Here is a 19790-nt window from a genome sequence, read left to right as displayed (position 1 = left end):
GTTTTTGAGCAATCAAGAGGCTCGTTGACCGTCCAGATTATGCACTCGAATTTCTCTTGCAAATTTTTTCAGCATCTAATTAAAATTATTACCTCTGCTTTAGGAATTTATGAAGAAATTGGAAGAGAAAAAGGCAGAACTGAATAAAGCAACAGGTATGGGAGAAGCTATTCTGGCTATCTGCCACCCAGACTCCATCACCACCATTAAGCACTGGATAACAATCATCAGAGCCAGGTTTGAAGAGGTCAGTATATGTCAAACCATCTTCATTGCAGCAGTCCATCTTTGATTGGAACATAGTTGACAATTAATATGGTAGTTACACTGGGAGGAAAAGATCCAGCTGTTGAGAAATAAACATTTAAAATACCTATGGGGATGGATGTTAATACCATGTTTCCCTAGGTTTTATTTCAAAACTTGCAGGGCTTTAAGAACTAAAGCAGATGGCCAAGATTCCTTGTTTGTATGTATTAAAGGAAATACTGTCTGACACTTCCCAAGTGAGGAAAGCCAACAGTTTCTAGTTGTAAACTTAAAAGTTACAAAGGACAGAAAATACAGGGCAAATGTGAAGGATTTTCTGATTGCATCAGAGAGGATTTCTGTCCAACGTATTCTTAATCTAGAGATTTTCAAATTATTGAAGTGGCTGCAGGTAGGTTGCAGAGTGTGTACCACCCTCAACTGTTAAGGTGGTATTTTCTGTTTTATATTAAGTTTAAAGAAAAACAAAATACTGGTGTTAGTGAAGTATGGCTTTAAGAATGCCCAGGAGGAAGATGGATGCCAAATCCTGTGTGATTCAGAAACTTACACATATTGTCTGTTATAATTCTTAATATGTTGCCTGAAAGTGCTAGTTACTGTGTTTAACAGCACCTAATCCTGAATATCTGTGGAAAAAGTGTGTTGAATTAGGAATTCTAGTTACCTAGCTACCTTTAGTGATCAGCCCCTACATTTAACACCTTTGATGTTCAAACATCAATAGGCCTAAGAGGTAGCTCTGCGTTTACTGTCAGTAGAGCAATTTTAAATACATTGTGAAGAATTTCAGATGTGCACCTACTCACACATTGGTTCCTTTATCAAGGTTGTAGCATGGGCTAAACAACATCAACAGAGACTGGCAGGAGCCCTGGCTGGACTTATTGCTAACCAGGAATTGCTGGAAGCCTTGCTGTCCTGGTTGCAGTGGGCAGAGACCACACTAACTGAAAAAGATAAAGAGGTTATCCCCCAGGAGATTGAGGAAGTTAAAGCGCTTATAGCTGAACATCAGGTAAGGAATGTTAAGTGTCACTTATGTGGTGCTCACATCTCAGCTAGGATTCTTAATCAGGTGTGAATTTCCTTAACTATTTTTTCTCATAATTGAATTCCTTTTCAGATACTCGGTCATGTGTTTTGTATGTGTACGATGTGCTTGTAGTTTATTCAATACAGAGATTAAAAAAACAACCAATCAAAAATTTAGTGTCACATTGTTCTAAAAGCAAACCTACAATTCCCCAGAGGAAGAAGGATAATAATAAGAATAAAAGAAAACCCACATGAAATATATTACAGTGCTGCCACCTTAGAACTAGTGTTGCAGTGAGGCTTCACTGATTGGGTTTCAAAATCTTGTTTATGAAGTACCAGAGGGAGCTGCTGGTGCAGTGAATGCTCACAGACTTACCCCAGCTTACACACCAGAGCTGTGTCACTTCTATGAACTGCAGTCCGAACAGCAAGTACTCAGAGGTAAAATATTGTTGTATAGCACCTCACCATATACGTTTAATAAAGGAGTTTGACAGGCTTGTTTTTGGATTTAGGCTTCCTTTAACAGCCAGGGCGTAGTAGTTTTAAAAGCTTATACTGCCTATTTTTCTTATCTACAAAGCCTTTAACTGTGTCTATTTTGTGAGTTTAGCATTATAAGTGTCTTTCTGTGCCTTTCTTTATAACTTTGTTGTTTATCTTTTTTATATGTTTTTCATTCCTGTAGTTACTTTTGTGTATTGTTAATTAATATCACCTGTATCTGATTGTAGACATTCATGGAGGAAATGACCAGAAAACAACCTGATGTGGATAAAGTTACAAAGACCCATAAAAGAAAAGCACTTGAACCCACGCCAGTACATTCTCATATTCCTGTCCTTGATAAGGGGAGAGCGGGCAGTAAGTAACGATGTATTTTGGGGAGGGTCACACATACCATTGCTTTTTCTATAAAGTTTACAGATTGCTAATAATCTAATACGTTTGATTAGCTTTGAATGAAACAGGGTGAAATTCTCTTGGCTGATTTTCTAATTATCTCTCCTTTTTCATTGTGAGGAAATTTCTCATGGCCGACATGTATTTTTAAATTTTGTTCTAATCTTCATCAATACCTGTTTTTAAAGTGTGCAGCCTTTCATGTGCTATTAAACTTCCAAGAGCAAGTACATGTTGAGTCTTTGCAAACCTACTGTTACCTGAAAGTGCAAACAACTTCCCATAAAGATTTAGTGCCAAAATTGTGCTCTGTCTATGGAATTACATGAATCCAATAAAATGTGTATTTAGTGAAGTTGAATGGAAAGTGAATCAAGTGAGGAAATTGCTTTTTGTATTTTTAGATATACTTACCCATTGTATTTTATACTTACCCATACATGGAACCTACTTCTAAAATCAGATTGTTTACTTTCCAACTCTGAGAGATTCACAAAGATTTAATTTAACCCGTGCAGTAGAGCCACTACTAGCTGCTTCTGGCTAGACAAAAGCAACTGTAACCACCATTTGATCATTCCCCAAAAATGGTAAAAAAAAAAAAAAAAAAAAAACAAAACCCCATTACATATCGGGATATTATCTCCTTATTTGGGACAGGAAGGAGTAATTTTAGGAGGGTCAAGTAGCCTTCCTGTGAATGTTTGTTTTGTTTGAACTGTGTGAGACTTATGCATTTTATCATGTGTTAACAGGGAAGCGTTCCCCAACACCAGGCATGTATCCATCAGCAACTCAGGCACAAATCGAAACCAAGAATCCACGGGTAAACCTTTTAGTCAGCAAATGGCAGCAGGTTTGGCTTCTGGCCTTGGAAAGGAGAAGAAAACTTAATGATGCTTTGGACAGACTTGAAGAGGTCAGAAAAGGACTGTACAGAATATACATACATTTTGCGTAATATTCTTTACCCTGGGTTAAATTGTCAATACTGTAAACAACTTCCATATTTGTTGTGTTATACTGTATGACACAGCTAACTGAAAACACTGTGATACATGTGCTGTAGTGTACTTTAAAGGCTGTCATCATTTTAAATGAGGAGAGTTAAGAGATTTAAAATGTTTATGTAGGTCCTCAAAGAACTAGTTATTCAACAAAACGCAGATGGTTTCTATCTCGTTGATGTTTTAGACTGATGGTTTTCAGCTGAAAAAAAATTCTTTCTGTTTTTTATTAAGCTGAGAGAATTTGCCAACTTTGATTTTGATATTTGGAGGAAAAAATACATGCGATGGATGAACCATAAGAAGTCTCGTGTGATGGACTTCTTTAGGAGGATTGATAAAGATCAAGATGGAAAGATTACAAGACAGGAATTTATCGATGGAATTCTTTCTTCAAGTAAGTTTTAAAATTATGTTGAATTTGGAACAAACACCTCATGAAGTCTTATTGTCTATATAATGTACACTAAAAAGGTTTATTGTGTTAGAAGGTCGCAGATTTCCCTTTTGAATTTATTAATTATTATTACTTTATAATTATTTTACTTGAAAATATTTCTAGATTCTAGAAACTCTTTCTAGTTCTTTTACATTGGGAATCAGGTTACAAATGACAGATTTATATTATTGTCTAGCTAGCAGTTTGCTGGCTTACTGGACTTGGATTGTTATTCCTACAGTACAGTAGCTACTTCAACAATTACTTTTCATCGATTAGTCATAATAGTAAAATGTACCATAGTAGTAAAATGAACCTACAGATGATTTTCAAAATCAGATCATATGATCATATGATTTTTATCAAAGAACTTGCATTGGATAATTTCTATTATAGAAGGAAACCATGTAATTTTTGAAACCAGTGTTTCCATAAACCATGACAATATTCATATACCTATATAATAAGGGTCAAAATGCCAAGCAATCAAACTAGAAAGGGACTTTTCCTAGCTTTCCTGATGGATTAGTATGCATTAGTTATGCACAGCTGGTGGTAACATAAGTCTTCCACATCATGTCTGTATGTGATCATGTTTCCTTTTAGCAACAGGCTCATAACAGATAAGGTCCTACTTCTTAAAATAATCCTTTATCTTCAAATCATGGACACTTTTGCTTTGAACAGTAAAGACTGGGAATTGGGTTGCTTTTAGCATCTCACAGTTTGTCAGTAGGAGGATATTGTAGTCTATATATTTTCCCCCAGCTTTAGGAAATGCAATTACACGGACATTGCTGTTTTGCATGAAGTGATTGAAACTCATGGAAAAAAACCTCGTATCACCGAGAGGTTAAATAGCTTACCCATTTAACTTGGTATCAATTTGTTATGACTGCTAAACCCTCATGATGTAATCGCTGTTCATCACCTTGAAATTTCCTTTCACCATTTCATTGAGAATCTGCGTGAGGGTTAATATTTTGCTGCAGTGAACTTCATCTAAAGAAGGATTTCACAAAACACCATGCATGGATCTGCATTGGGAAGGCCTTGCATTCCAGATTTAATTAGTCTGGATCTCTCCCCCCCCCCCCCCCCCCCCCCCACCCCCCCCCGTGCTGTGGGGTGGCCCAGTTCTAGTTCCATTTCCCTCTGAGGAACCATTTCCGACGACTTGAGTGGATGGGGGGGAGACTCCAGCACCAGGGGTTTCTTCAGGTCCTGAGCCTGGAGGGGAGAGGTGCTCCCCCTTCTCCCCACCCACGTGGCCCCATGGCAGACACAGAGACAGCACACCAGCGTGGAGAGGAGGCAAGAGGGAATTTATTGTTGGGGTGGTTACATTTATAGGGTTAGAAGGACTCACAGAGTAACCAATTAGAAGTCTCAAGGGGCTTACAGGAACACCCAATCACAGGAAGGGGTTAACAAGGTCCAATGAGAACACCTTAGGACATCTTCCCAGGACATTCCTGCATGGGATAACACTTGTTGTGGGGGGTCTTGGGAAGAAGAAAGCATGAGTTAGCAAAGAGACTACAAAAAGCCATTTTGAAACATGTTTAAAGCACAGTTTTCTCATATACTGCAGATTTACTGCCACAAATTAGCAGTGAAATGCTTGCTTGACCTGTCCTCACTAATAATTTGTCTTGTTAATTTGTGGTATTTTAGGCACTTTGAAGATCAAAACGTTAAAAAAAACCCCAACATATACCTTACAGTTTAATCTGTGCTCTCACTTCTGTGTCTGTCTTCAAGCCATTTTAATCCAGTACCCAGGTAATGCTGGAGATCCAGATTGTGGGGTTTTTTTCAGAAAGATTCCTTCACTCTTTTGAATGTCGTTGGTTTTTTTGATAGACATTATCTGTCACCAAATGCCTAATAACCTTTTAATATTTGTAATAAAGCCTTTCATTGTATTGGGTTTGAAAAGCCAAAAAATTTAGCTTTTGTTGTTGTCGTCTTTGTCTTGCAGAGTTCCCAACAAGCCGACTTGAAATGAGTGCTGTTGCAGACATTTTTGATAGAGATGGTGATGGATATATTGACTATTATGAATTTGTAGCAGCTCTTCATCCAAATAAGGATGCATACAAGCCTCTCACAGATGCTGACAAAATTGAAGATGAGGTACATTTTCTGCTTTCTGAGGTTGCATTCTGTTCTACAGGGGTCACATTCTTTAATAATTCATTTTACTTTCACTCCTATATTATTTGAAGTTTACTAGGTACACAAGTCTTTAGAAATGTGATATTTACAGTAAAGTAATTATCCAGTTGTGGTTTTTTGCAGGTTACAAGGCAGGTAGCGAAATGTAAATGTGCAAAACGGTTTCAAGTGGAACAGATTGGGGATAATAAGTACAGGGTAAGTCTTTTAAGGACCTCAGTTCTTTCAGCTTTCTTCATATGACATGGTTTATGCAAGGAATTAAGCTATATTGATTTATAGGAATCTTTTATGGCAATTATATCTTTTCTTTAAAACATTTTATGTTTTTTTCTTATTAGAACATATAGATTAAAAATATGGAAAAATGCTGCTGCTTCTATTTATTTTTGCTGAAACTACTGAAGCTGTTTTTAATTATAAGGAATTTTTAAAAGCTAACTGCGTGCATATAACACAGACACATAAATACATACAAACAGTGTCTCCTTAGAAGCCAGTCTTTTTGCCTGGATACCCAAAGTGTTTAAACTGTAGCTGATTTTCCATTAATTTAATGAAAACAGTGATTTTTGTTTTCTTGTGGTATTGTGTTGTACTTCAAAAATGTTTTACCGAAGTGTATTCAATCACTTTTACCCTCTCTTGTCCTTTTTTTGGAACACACATACTTCTGAAGGTTAGGCAAAGTGTTAGGTATCTGCAGAATGATTTTAGTAAAGACAAATAAATATCACATAGTGGAAAAAGATCTGCTACCCCTGGATCCAAAAACCAGAACAATTTCAAGTGGAATATGTGATATTCAGCTAAGAGAGATTAATAGATACTTGTAGATTGTTTTAAAAGACCACAGAAACAGCAATGGGAAGGAAACAGAGGCCTTGAATATTTTCCATATTCAGTCTCTGGATGGCTAGCTACCTGCTCATCCCTCAAGTAGATACTTTATTTAGAGTGTCTAATGTGTTAGTTTGCATGTGTTCTAGAGTCATGTAGAGAATTTCCTGTAAACTAATCGTGTCTTTCTTCCATTTTTCATTTCTTATCAGTTCTTCCTGGGAAATCAGGTATAAACCAGTGGAATGTGTTATGAAGTTTCTTTCCCCCCCCCCCCCTTTTTTTTTTTCTTTTTTTTTCTAATGCATAGTGATTTAAGCTTGCCATCCATTCATCTTCAGCTAATTCATTGCTGGTCAGCTGTGGTATTTCTTTAAATGCTATGGAGCGTTCCTTGTCTCAGGATCCCTCCTCTACAATCCCTCACCTGCTTTCTTTGGCAATTTTTCTCATTAAGGAGATTACTTTTAAAGGAACCAGATAATGGTCAGCAGCAATTCCCACAGCAAAAAATCTTGAGCATTTAAACTGTAATTATAGAGATTACTATTATCTAATCAGTTTTCACCTTTATAGTGGAATCCTTCAAAATTCTGTAATATCTTTTTTAGGCCATTAGATTAAAGGCTAATTGTGGTAAACAGATCCCAGAGTCATATCACTTATTTATTGCAAATTACATAAAAAATACTTTCATCTTTGACAAAAAAAAAAAAAAAAGGTAGATTCAAGCAGACTGGTTAAGAACCTGGCTGATTTGTGGTATTTTGTGTAGTAACACAGTGAATCATTAAATACGTATTTTAGAAATAGGCAAAATAAACTTGCTGTTCCAGTTCAGACTACTCCCTCTCCCAAAGTGTTTTCAAAGAGCTATGGCAAGTCTGTAATGTACTGGAGCTGTGTTTAAACATACTTTGTGTCTGCTGGGTCACTGGTGAGTCATACCGAAGCCGTACAGGGAGGAAATGTTAACCAGTCCTTACTTATTCCTGTGGTACATACTGATACACAGCCTCTGAAAGTGCTAAATCATATTTGCCTGGTAAGAATGGAAATACCTTATGCAAACTAGATACCATTAGTATCTTATGCTTTTAAAAAGACACATAAAATGTATATGTGTAATACATTCTGGATATGTTAGTGTTAACAGCATTAGCCATTTTAAATCTAAAGATTTTGCAAATGTGGGCGCACTCTTATTTACTTGCAAAGGCTGTTGAAGTATAGAAGAAAGCACAGAGCAGTGCATAATCTTACCACATGCCTCAAGCAATATATCTAAACAATAATTGAAAATGTTTTTCACATATAGAACAAGTCTCTCTTTTAAAAGACTTTGAAATTATGTTAATCCTCTTATCTGCCATCTGTACTCTCAGATCTGGGAAACATACAGCATTTCTTGAGAGCATCTCTTACTGGTGCAGAACAGTACCATGGTAAAAAGCAACCACAGGAAGTTAGCTGAGGCTTCCCTAGTGACAGTGACGTTATATGGCTATTGTCAAGAGCAGGACTTTTTGTAGCTTAAACTCCTTTATGCTTTTAGCTCTGATTATTTGAAATAATGTTAAATACTGTTTAAGGAAAGTTGGTATCCTGGCTATTTTAAGAAGGAAATTAACTGAGTTACCATTAGAAGAAATGCCTTGTGTTGCTTTCCAGGAGCCCCACTGTCTGAATTAACAGCAGCTAGGTGGGCAGTTTCCAAAGGACATTGCCTGATGGAGTCTAACTGAATAATTAAGCTGGGATGGGAAGAAAAATAAAGAAAAGAAAAAAGATACTAATCTTTAGAATTTAGAAAAAATTCTCAGTAGGATCAAGCCAATGAAAATAAACAGCATCAATTTAGATGCCATTTTTTAAAAACTTTGATCTCCATATATAAAATGGTTGTTTGTTTGGCACATATTGAATCCATTATTAAAAAGCCTTTACAAATAATGATCACATGAATGTTCTTACTTATCGCAAATACAATTTATTATTGAATTAAGCAGCAAATTTTGCTTTTGTTTGGTTCCTAAAAGTAATAGTCCTTTAAACTTATTCTCTCTTCTTGGCTTAAGTAGTATCAAACAACTAAAGTCATCTAACAAGTAGGGAGCACGTTTGTGTGGTTTGCATTTAAAGCATTTCAGTCCCCTCACTGGAGCAAGTAGGTACAGTTGAATTATGGCCAGCCTACTCCAAGGGTCAGAGATTGTTTTAAAGAGGTGCATTCAACTCCTGTTGGTTTTAGCGAGTGCTCTGCATGTTTGCGTGAGAGTGCACTGCACTCGACCTGATGATCTGCTATAAAAATATTTTAGTAGCATTGGCTAAAAAATACTGAATTCTGGTTAGTTTTCTTGAGATTGCGAGGTCAACATTTTGGTCATGTTGTCTTTGATCCAATTTTGAATGGAGGTACTATGTACAGGTTTTGTTACACAGGTTTCAAGAGCAAAATATTCATTAAGCCTGGCCATCGGCCCAAGGGAAAAATGGACTCATACCAGAACTTAGTATGAAACAGGTTATTGTGCATCTCTGAACTGTGAGGAACCTTGATGTGTAGACAGAGGAGTGACAAACAGTTTATAACAAAGGACAGTAATGATAGCTATCAATCATTCATTGCTTCTTTAATGTTCCTTTCCTCACATGCACCTTACTATAGGTGAGCAGTGTCAGTGCTATATCTGAAAATATTCCTACAAATGAATCAATTCATAGAACTGTGCAACACTCATAAGACATTGAATTTCCAGCCCACATGCTGATTGTTTAAAGTGATGCTGCCTTTCTTTCAGCTGACATCATTAAAAATCAAGACTGTTGCAGAAGAGAGTATGCTTAAGATTTTATCAGTGAAATAATGCAAATAGGTCTTCATTAATTTGCACAAAAACAGACTGTAACCATTTAAATAATGTATTACTAATTTTGCTTCCTTTATGACCTCAAACATTTGAGAATCAAGCATAAAATTAAACTTGAGATTCTTTCTTAACATTCTGCCATCTTCTTTGGATTAGTGCAGTGCCATCTGATTTGAAATCTTAACAGCTTTAATAATCTGCATAAATAAATTGATTTTTTTAGCATTTACTAATAATTAAATATCAAAATAAACTTTTTTAAGTGTCTGATTTTTAACCTGTCAGTGCTGAACTGCATCTGAATGACTGAGAACCTCAGACTATTGTTTGATTCTTATTGCAGTTTGGTGACTCTCAACAACTGCGCCTTGTTCGTATCCTAAGGAGTACAGTCATGGTTCGTGTTGGAGGTGGCTGGATGGCACTCGATGAGTTCTTAGTGAAAAATGATCCTTGCCGGGGTATGTAACGGAACAGTTAAAATGAACATGCTTATTATTATTTGAATGCAGTCACCATTCATTGTCTCAAGATGGAGATTGACTTGTATAAAATGCCGGTTCTTGTAAACATCATCTCACTAAATGTCACGTTTTTGTAAACTTTAAATCCCATGGTTGAGATCCTCTTTGGTTGCACTAATGTATGTCTGGAATAGCTGTGGTGTCTTCTGCACAGTTCCTTCAGTGTTAAAGTGGTCTAATTAAGAATTGAACTTAGCCCAGATGGAGTTTATGCCATGTAAGCTGCTTGTATGACTTGGCAGAAGTAGGACACAGAAATTTACAATAAAACCTTCTTAGCAAGAGAGAAGTTTTAAGGCAATAAATCAAAATAAGGCAATTTAACTGATGAGTAACACTACCACCACCACCATAAGAAACTTCTCTGACCAGTAGCTGCGCCTAGTCTTTCAGTCTCTACCTTTGTAACCCTTTCTTTTCATTGGCATCCTCCCCAGAACCGCTTTGCAGAGCCCCGAGCCTTATACAAAGCAAGTGGAAAATGTTCTGGTCTGGAGGACGCTGTGCTCCAGAGAAGCAGGGAGCACTCTATCACTGTGCACTCCAGAACATTGTATCAGGTGCATTATATTCTCAGTACACAGCAGTGGAAAGCTCACTTCTGTAGTGGGAAAGTAGGCTGTCTGGTACTGTTCTTGGAGGGACAGCTGGAGATAGGAAAGAATCCATTTGTGAAGGAAGTGGAAGAGACACAAGTCAAATAGCAGCCAGAGTAGTAAAATTGCAGAAAGTAATGTTCACTATTTTCAGAGTGACCTGATGTTCTGTAGCTAGGTAATACCATCCTATTAACTTGCAGTATTAAATTTACTTCATTTTTACTTCTTAGGAGTTCTGTAGAATGTAGTAATAATCAATATTGTAATAGTGTGAGAACAGCACAGAAGGGTTCAGGAATGGCAAATGAGCTAGTGAAGACAGTGACACAGCTGTTCTGTAGACCTTTCTCCAGTGTCAGCCATCTCATATAGCTTCTACTTTGGAAAGTTTCTGTTACAGACCTTGAGAGAGGGGAGAGCTTGTATTTGTAGCAGTTGTCATGCTAGGTCAAGGGTGTTAAATCCAAAAAGAAGCTACCATAAACCCCCTATTAAATGCAAAATGAACAGAACCCTTGTAAGGACTGGCAGTGTGCCACTAAGGCCTGAAAACCTTTCTCTACAGGCTTGAAAGGTACCCACAAAACTTCTTATCATATTGAAACCCATAACATCATAGTATCATGAAAGCACTGTCATAACTTTACAATGACATATCTGACTTTTTTAGCAGGGTTAAAAATAGTCCTTGTGCTTTCCAGTTTATTGCATATATTGTTTATTAAATGTAAGAATAGTATTACATTTATTGGTGTTACCACAAGTCTACCTGAAATTTAGCATCTGATTTTGCACTATGGAAAAGTCATTTATGCCTGCAGAGCCATCCTTACTTTATAGCTTTCTATTCCTATTCCTCAAAAGTACAGGGTAGTAAAAAATGAAGTGTACCTCAAAATATCTGGCTTCATTGAAGGGTTAACTTGGTTAGTTCTGTTGTATCCCAAACATTTTTCTCAGGCCTATTGACGGGGTAGACTGTTGCAATTTGTTCTTGGCTTGACGCTGAGAGATATAATACTTAATAACTGTCTAATTAATTTATTGGAATTCCTTATTACTATCCTCAGTATTGTCTGTAGTACTTTGTTCCTTTTTCTTGGAAATAAGTGAGCAGAGCAGTGGGTCTAAAGAAACACCAAGCTCTATAAAATCATCCAGATGGTGGATGTTGTACATTGGTACCTAATCCTAGTCTGGTTGAAGTCAGTGATGCGGATTAGTCATGAATGCCAGTGGTGCAGGTTCAGACTTTTCCTTGACCTCTTCACCTAGCAAATCCTTATTTCCACCAAGTGCTCCTCATGTATTCAGATAAATCACATTTTAAAGAACTGTTGTCATAAGCAGCTTTAAAAGTATTGCACCTATTTACATAAAATCACTTTAGCTTATATTACTTCTTTATGTCAGCAGATAAATACTGTTGTTACACAAGTATATTTGGGACTGTAGCTGTTTGTCCAAGCACTATTTCCTTTTGGCATAGGAAACCTTTGAGAGCTCGCCTCAGAGCACTTAGGGACAGCTTTTGCTCAAGTCCTGTCTTTTGGCCTGGTGCTCCAAGTCTCTTGCATATGCAGCTGCTGTACTTGATTTCTTCTCCTGCTAACGATTTTCTTTAATGTGACCCATGTCCTGTGTCATTTTTTCTAGTTCATCATCACGGGAGTAAAATGTTACGTTCGGAATCAAACTCTTCAATTACCACTCAGCCTACTATAGGTTGGCAAATCCCTCTCTTTGTCTCCTTCTCCTCTTCTTCTCTCTCTTCATTTCCTTCCCATTTTTTTAAGATAGAAATATATATATATATACTTTTAACAATGTGCTTCACCCATCATATTTAGCTTAACATGTTCCTACATGGGCTGGTGCTTTGCAAGCTAATTTTTTGACACGCTTGAAGAGTGTTTCAAAAACAATTGTCATTCACATTGATACAGTTAAACGCTAACATGTCTTGCATTTATTCATGCGGAACATCCTCTCATATGTGTGTTTGTATGTGTGTGTGAGTGCTTAGCCACCAATTACCTCATCATAGTTTGGGTTTTATGTTCATCATTGCATGTTGCCAAACTACATAACTTCATAGTTTTGAATAAATATATTTGCTGCTTTCCTATAAGTTGTACTTAGCTATTTCTCCTGGAACATCCAAGCAAGTATTATTTATTATAAATAGCTGTAGAGATAGCAAAACTGCTCATCAGGTTGTGTCTATGTATTAATAGTTGGTTGATTAACAAAGATTTAGCACGTTGAGCATTCCATTATCACGCTGACTTCCTTTGACAGTGGTTCATTCCTGCTGGCATAAAGTGTTAGAATAAGCGAGTTCTGCACATAACTCTTCTGTGTCCAAAATAAATGCATTACACAATAATGCATTTTATTTATTGTTAAAATGTGTTGGAGTTGGCATGGCAAAAATGACCATAAACAGGCTTGTGACAATTTTCATATCTGATTAAATGGAACACCTTTCTCTGCAGCTAAAGGGAGGACAAATGTGGAGCTGCGTGAAAAATTCATTTTGGCAGATGGTGCCAGTCAGAGCATGGCAGCTTTCCGACCAAGGGGCCGTAGATCACGACCCTCTTCGAGAGGTGCTTCTCCCAACAGATCTACTTCTCTGTCAAGTCAAGCTGGCCAGGCAGCTGCCACACAGGGAGTTGCTACAAGTACACCGAAGGTAAGGAGAAGCGTACAAAACTGCACTAGTTAACAAATGGGGTATAGATTGAATTTTTGGTTTTTTTCCTTGCTCAAGTAATATTGTTGCTTTCCCTAGCTCATAGGGAAGAAGTATCTCCATTTTATTTCATAGTCTGGGGAAGATCTGAGAAGTCTTTTCAGTGTATTTCCTCTACTCTTTATTTGCAATATGGGAATAGAAGAAGTCCACATTTAAGGTGCCACATGAGCTAACTGGCAGTTTGGGAATTGCTCTGAAAGAGCCCCAAACTTCTCCATTTTGTTTAAAACATAAGCTCTGCCATCTCTTTGGTTGAGAACATTTGTCATTAACTCCTTCTGCTTAGTTTTTATTTCTACTGTGAGATTTGATCTCCCTATGAAAGCCTGGGTATCCTTCTCCATGACATTGTTTTCCATCTACTGTCCTTCATATTTTGATTTACCATTGTTTCATACAGACACCCCATCATTTAATACGCAACTATGGTAAACCATGGTTGACAAACAGCAAAACATCAACTCCTTCTAAGCCATCAGAATCCTCAGACTATCAAGGGTCATCTGCAGAGGTACAGTAAGGACAGAGATTCTAGTCTAATGACCTTCCTTCACTAAAACTGTCCCTTCACTAACAGCCGCTAGAGTTCAAGTGCTTCAGAGCTGCAACATCCTGTGCACATTAATGCATTGTCTTTATTTTAGACCTTTGTCAAATTATTTCTTCCCTTTTTTTTAAAGTACTTTAAAAAAAAGGCATTTTAATATAATTTACATGTTTCCTTCCTAAAATTGTTTACTTTGGGTTCATAAAGTACTGTAATATTCCTGAACTGCAGGAACGAGATTAATAAATCATGATCTCTAGTGCAAAACCACTAATAAAGAAATACCCAATCACTTTGCAGAGGGTGGCAAAAAAGACTGACTTTGATATATAAATGCTTCCAGCAACAGAAAGTTTTGTTTAGGGGGGGTAGTGACCAATCGTTGCTCTAATAAGATTGCTATTTGATGACTTAACAGGAAACCAGCATGTCTTACATAGAAATTGCTAGTATAGAAGTTAGGACTGTGCTGGCAATTAGGCTGTGTGACCAAAATTTGAAGGGGCTTGGAGCCAAAGTGTCTCCTCTAATGTCATTACAGTCAGTGAAAAGATTGCAGCTGTATCGTGTCATTTGTGGGAGTTACTCTTGCCCTGAGTTAGGTGGAGGGCTCAGTGAGGGGAAACCTTTTGCTACCACTACTCTGTTGTATCTGCTTTTCACAAATCTGCACTTTGATGCCTATGGTTATTCCTGTGACACCTTCTGGTGTGAAGTTTACATAACCTCAGCATGGCTTTGCTCAAAGATGCACAATGAACTTCTCACTCCCTCCTTCTGTGTGTGTTACTTGTGCACTGCAGGTGTGCCTGTGTTTACAGCACTTCAAGCACACCGGGCTGTTGCTTACAATGATTACCAGCACAGATTTTAGTCAGTTGTCAGTTTCTAATATATTCATGTATTTTCTTTCATCTCTTAGCTGGTAACTGCATTGAAAGATTAATTGATGGTACTTTAAAGAGTTTATAGACATGGGAAGGTGTTGTTTTCATTGGATTACAATGACAGGAAAGCAGTTGGCCTGATTTCAAATGGGGGCGCTGTATTTCTTATCTGCTCTTACAACTACCAGTAGTTTCAGTCAGTTCCTTTTATGTAAACCACCGCGGTTTAAGATTATAAATGGAATGGTCAGGGTGGGGTAAGTTGCAGTGGATTTCTGAGGCATTCTGTAGCATTTTCTGCCCAAGAGAGCCATTATTTATTTTATAAGTTTATATTTTTTATGCATTTGGGCTTAGGGCAAAACTAAAGAACAGGCTTGTTTTCCTTTTCACACCAGTGATTCTACCCCAATGCCTTGCCCAGAGTGCAGCAGCTCCAGTGGAGGTAATAGAAAGTGTTCCCTTTCTCCTTATCCTCCCAAGCAGTGTCTTATAACAGAGAGGTACCCAGGGTGTGTCTAGCTGAACGTCAAGCATTGTACTTGGCTTTAAAGAAAGTTTAACACTGCGACCACTGTTGAAGCCAGCAGATTGTCTGTTCCCTAACATCTCAGTGTTCTTTTGTTCAGCTGTGCCAGACGTGGTCTGAGCTGGCAGCTGCCAGGAAAGGTCCTGCCAGGCCTCTGCTTGGTTCTTAGCTCAAGGCAGCTCCCAACACACTCCTCTGGATTTTGGTTTTCAGTACCTAATTCTACTTACTATGGTATGGGGATCAAAGGCACAGAACACACTTCACAGTCTGGTTTTATATTTTGGATATTTACTTAGTATTTTTGTGCTAATTACTGTGAATAATGTAGTTTTTCTCCAATTTGCACTTTATTTAGTGTGTTATATGCATTTTGAGATATGAGGATTTAATTCTTGTGGTTTTGAAAGAAATTTTTTTTATTTGGGACAGATTGTAAATCAAGACTCATTTTATTTCAAAAAAAAGAAAGCAGGCAGGGTAAGACTGTAGAGTAGAGAATTTGCAGACAATATAAGACAGATAATGACAACTGAAACTTTTTAATTAGTCCTATGCCCTTTTTTCTGGTTGTGTTTTTGGGGGGTTGATTTTTTTGTTTGTTTTGGGTTTTTTTCTTAGCAAAAGGTTTTTGAAATTTGGTAGCCTTGTTTCAAATATAAAAATAATTTGTAGGCAAAACAAATGTATTCATCACCTATAACCACAGTCTGAATGGTGGAAAGTTAAGCTATGCAGACATAAAACCTCAAGATGTACCATCAACTAATCTTACGTGCCTGACTAATTATAAGAAGGTAGCTTTTTTCTTTTGTTATATGCATTATGATACAAACAAAATTTTAAACAAACTTTTAAAAGAATTTTTTTTTGGTCTTTTATATTTGGCTACTTCAAATACAAACTGCTCAAGGAACATTCAAAACTTCACATCATGAAAAATGTCCATAGTGGCTCAAACCAGAGCCACTGTATTTCAGATTTACAGTGGATGTTACGAAGATCATATTCTAAGCTATGTAGCACCTATGACCAGTCCTTATCTTCAGCTGAAAACAACATTTGTTTATTGTGTTTTGCTTTGCATAGGGAACACCAATTCAAGGAAGTAAGCTTAGGCTGCCAGGATATCTATCAGGGAAGGGTTTCCAATCTGGAGAAGACAGTGGCATCCTGTCAACAGCAGCTACCAGAGTCAGAGCTCAGTTTGCAGGTGAGTGTCTTGACTTTACAGCTTGATCTAGCACTTGCTTTGTTTTCCACCTGAATACTTAGGGTCACATTAGGGTTTGATGGAGATGTCAGAAGAGTGGGAAGGAGTGAAAGTCCTACTGTCTGCCCATTACTGAGGGTGCACATAGTCAGGGTAATAGTCCTCCGTTCACATGGTTGCACAGCAGCTATGCTCAGCTCTGGATGTGCAAATTTGTAACTGCAATCTTCTTGACAATGGTATCTCCAATGTTTCTGCCTGAGGAACTGGGGAAGAAGCATTTACTTAAAAAGAAAGGGTCCAGTTCTTCATAGGATTCAAGTTATGCTCAACTGTGATGGAGAAAAGGGTTCACTTAGTCATTACTTGTCCATTCCTTTTGAAAGAACTACAGGGAGCAGCTGTAGGTGACCTTATTAATGGAATAGCCCATACAGATTTTTAAATCAGTATATGAAAATAGAAAGCAGTGAAGCTGTGCTCTTCCAGGATCCTCACAGCAGCTCTATATAAGGGAGAAGGATGGATGATTAGAACAGAAGATAGCTCTACTGGCTTTTCCTCTCATCTTAGGCTCTGCAAAGCATACTTAGCAGCAGTGGGAAATCCTGATCAAAGAGTACATGTCTTTTAAATTACAGGTGATTTTAAAAAAATGAGCCACCTAATATTTCAGTTTCAATATAGTGTTCTTCACACATGCAAGGAACCAGATTTGTGAAGATCAAAAATACTTAATAAGTAATTGGAAAATTCTGAACAACCACATTAATGATTTTCTGTTTAAGATTCTTTGTTGTGGTTTTTTCTTCATGGCGCGTTGTCTGGGCAGGCTTTTACTTTAGCAGGCTTACTGAGGGCTCATTTACTCAGCCCTTTGTTTGGGAGAATGTATACTCTGCCCTTGTTTAGTTGCAGCTTTCAACTGTGTGAGTTTGATTTTTTTTAAATTTTCTTAATTTGCATTTCCAAGGTGCATATACTGAGAAATCATGATAGAATGAAGAGGCCAGATACTAATTTTTTTTTCAATTCATAGCTGAGAAAATGGCAGGGGAAAGAAAAGGCTCTGACTGTTGAGTGAAGATACAGTGCATGTCTAGTAAGTCATGAAAACCAGGATAACACATTTTTAATGAGATGTGCTAGTGACAAATCAACTATGTATCAGTGTTTGATCTTGAATTTCCTTCTGTTTAGTGTGAGATACAGCATCATTTAACTTGCCTGACAGAGGTCTAAAGTTTAGTTTGTGCAATAAGGAATTTTTGGGGTTGCTAAAGACCTAGGAAAGACCTGCACATCTTTTCCAACCTTACCTTTAATATTGATGGTTAGCTTCTTTTTTTTTCCAGAAACCAGAAGAACTCCAAGCAGACCTGGTAGCCGAGCAGGAAGCAAGGCTGGCAGCAGGTCAAGTAGCCGTCGAGGCAGTGATGCATCTGACTTTGACATTTCAGAAATCCAGTCTGTGTGCTCAGATATGTCAGAGACTGTTCCTGCTACAAGCAGACCAACACCCCGAGCAGGTTCTCGGCCAGGATCAGCCAAGCCTTCTAAAATTCCAACCCCCCAGAGAAGGCCACTGGCCAGCAAATTGGACAAGTCCTTGAAAAGATAATATGATTGGCTCCACAAAAGTCTTTTCCTTTTGCATTAAATATTTAAGTTCATAAGATGTAAAATATTATGTAGAAATTATTGTGAAATATCGCAAGAGGTGGATTTTTAATTCTGCAGATGGCCTTATTTGTGTATTTGTCTTCTTATTTTATGTGTATAATTTTTGTCAGATTTGTTTTTGGTTTTGCCATATCCTGTGAGAAAGAGAAAGAGTTCTAATGTAAACTAACAGTTGTACACAGTAACATGTAGAAAGTACACTAAAAATAATTGCCGAATGTACAGTGTACTGAATGTACAGTAAGTCTCTGCAATCTCAATAAAATAGGCCTATCACTATGTCATTAGTTAACAGTAAAGGATACCTCATGATTTTTCTTTAAAAAAGAAAAAGAGAATACTAAAAGCCAAAAGACACAATTACACATTTTGAGCTAACTAAGCAAACACTAAAGGATGTACATCAAAACTACTAAGTAATACAAACCCACATTCACAGTACCCTTATTTATACAGCATTTCTCAGAGAACTCACAGAGTTAATTAAGCACTCGCCAATAATATGATACTCCAATACCTTGCAGCATTTCTGTGCCATTGCTTTCAATGAGGCCAGACACATTCTGGATATATTCTGTAAGAATATCAATATAAAGTGCATTCATGTAAATGTGAGGTTTTCTTTTGCTTGAGTGGATGGTAGCACTGTATCATTGAACTCATTTTGTATCAAAGCAATTTTGCTTGCAGAAAGCTCCGAAATAAACATGTCCCTTGACTTTATTTCTATTGTATTTCTTATTTCACAGGAAGGTAATTTTCTGTGTTATATTTTAGGGCATATACCATTTCAGATAACCAATAATTACCATAGGAACACAGGCTTTAATGTTATTTCCCATTATCAGCAATCAGATTTTGGTTAGCTACTGTGTTTGTTTAATAAAACACTAAATTGCACATATCGAATCACATGAAATTATATTTAGTTATTGTGTGTCAACAATTTTTTTCTCCATATTAAACTTCTGTCATTTATATACCATGTCTGAAAGGCATAAAGAGTAATTCACTTGCTCTGTTAGTCAATGAAACCTGTTAGCCATTCAAGGATTCTTTGACAGGACTAATAGTTTAATTTCATTGGAAAAAAAGATGCAGTTTCAAATGGGAGTGCTGTAGGATGGCTGGATAGATGCTGTGGTAAGTAGTGACAGAATCCCTAGAAATTTCAAATGCCCTTTGATAATATGAGAAAACTCTGGTAGACTTTGGCCAACATGCAGACCAAATAGTCTAAACCTGACTGTTCATATATCAGAAAAAGATGTACATTTAGCAGAGGAATTTTAGGGAAGGACTGGTTTATGGTTCGTCCTGCAACATGCTGACAATGAAACAGAATCTCAGTTGATCACATGCAGGTATTGGTGATAGCTGCATTTGCTGCTAATGCTTACTGGCAGTATTACTCAGGTGATATTTTCTGAGTTGTCACAAGAGCTTACTGCACACTCACAAGTTGACTCACACAATCAGTTTATAAGAAACAG

General features: G+C 37.2%; 1 protein-coding gene across 33 annotated transcripts in view; it reads left to right on the top strand.

The window, feature by feature from the left end:
* The window catches only part of DST (dystonin), a 306056-nt gene extending 287035 nt beyond the window's left edge, over window positions 1-19021 (top strand). For 17 of the 33 annotated variants that reach the window (XM_027644867.1, XM_027644868.1, XM_027644873.1 and 14 more), the window contains 14 exons: window positions 104-247; window positions 1100-1288; window positions 2046-2175; window positions 2970-3133; window positions 3456-3618; window positions 5645-5799; window positions 5965-6039; window positions 6894-6911; window positions 9898-10015; window positions 12334-12402; window positions 13176-13375; window positions 13839-13949; window positions 16491-16614; window positions 17970-19021. In XM_027644867.1, the coding sequence (XP_027500668.1) occupies window positions 104-247; window positions 1100-1288; window positions 2046-2175; window positions 2970-3133; window positions 3456-3618; window positions 5645-5799; window positions 5965-6039; window positions 6894-6911; window positions 9898-10015; window positions 12334-12402; window positions 13176-13375; window positions 13839-13949; window positions 16491-16614; window positions 17970-18235 (1926 nt within the window). In that variant the 3' untranslated portion in view covers window positions 18236-19021. The remainder of the gene's footprint in view (window positions 1-103; window positions 248-1099; window positions 1289-2045; window positions 2176-2969; window positions 3134-3455; window positions 3619-5644; window positions 5800-5964; window positions 6040-6893; window positions 6912-9897; window positions 10016-12333; window positions 12403-13175; window positions 13376-13838; window positions 13950-16490; window positions 16615-17969) is intronic. The other 16 variants (XM_027644869.1, XM_027644899.1, XM_027644898.1 and 13 more) reach the window with 6 other exon arrangements.
* The last annotated feature ends 769 nt before the right edge of the window (window positions 19022-19790 follow it).

This window comes from Corapipo altera, unplaced genomic scaffold (assembly GCF_003945725.1).
Source record: "Corapipo altera isolate COAL_440 unplaced genomic scaffold, ASM394572v1 2, whole genome shotgun sequence".
In the NCBI taxonomy this organism is placed as follows: Eukaryota; Metazoa; Chordata; class Aves; order Passeriformes; family Pipridae; genus Corapipo; species Corapipo altera.
The sequence above is the reverse complement of the archived record's forward strand: the minus strand, read 5'-3'. Positions and strand labels throughout refer to the sequence as shown.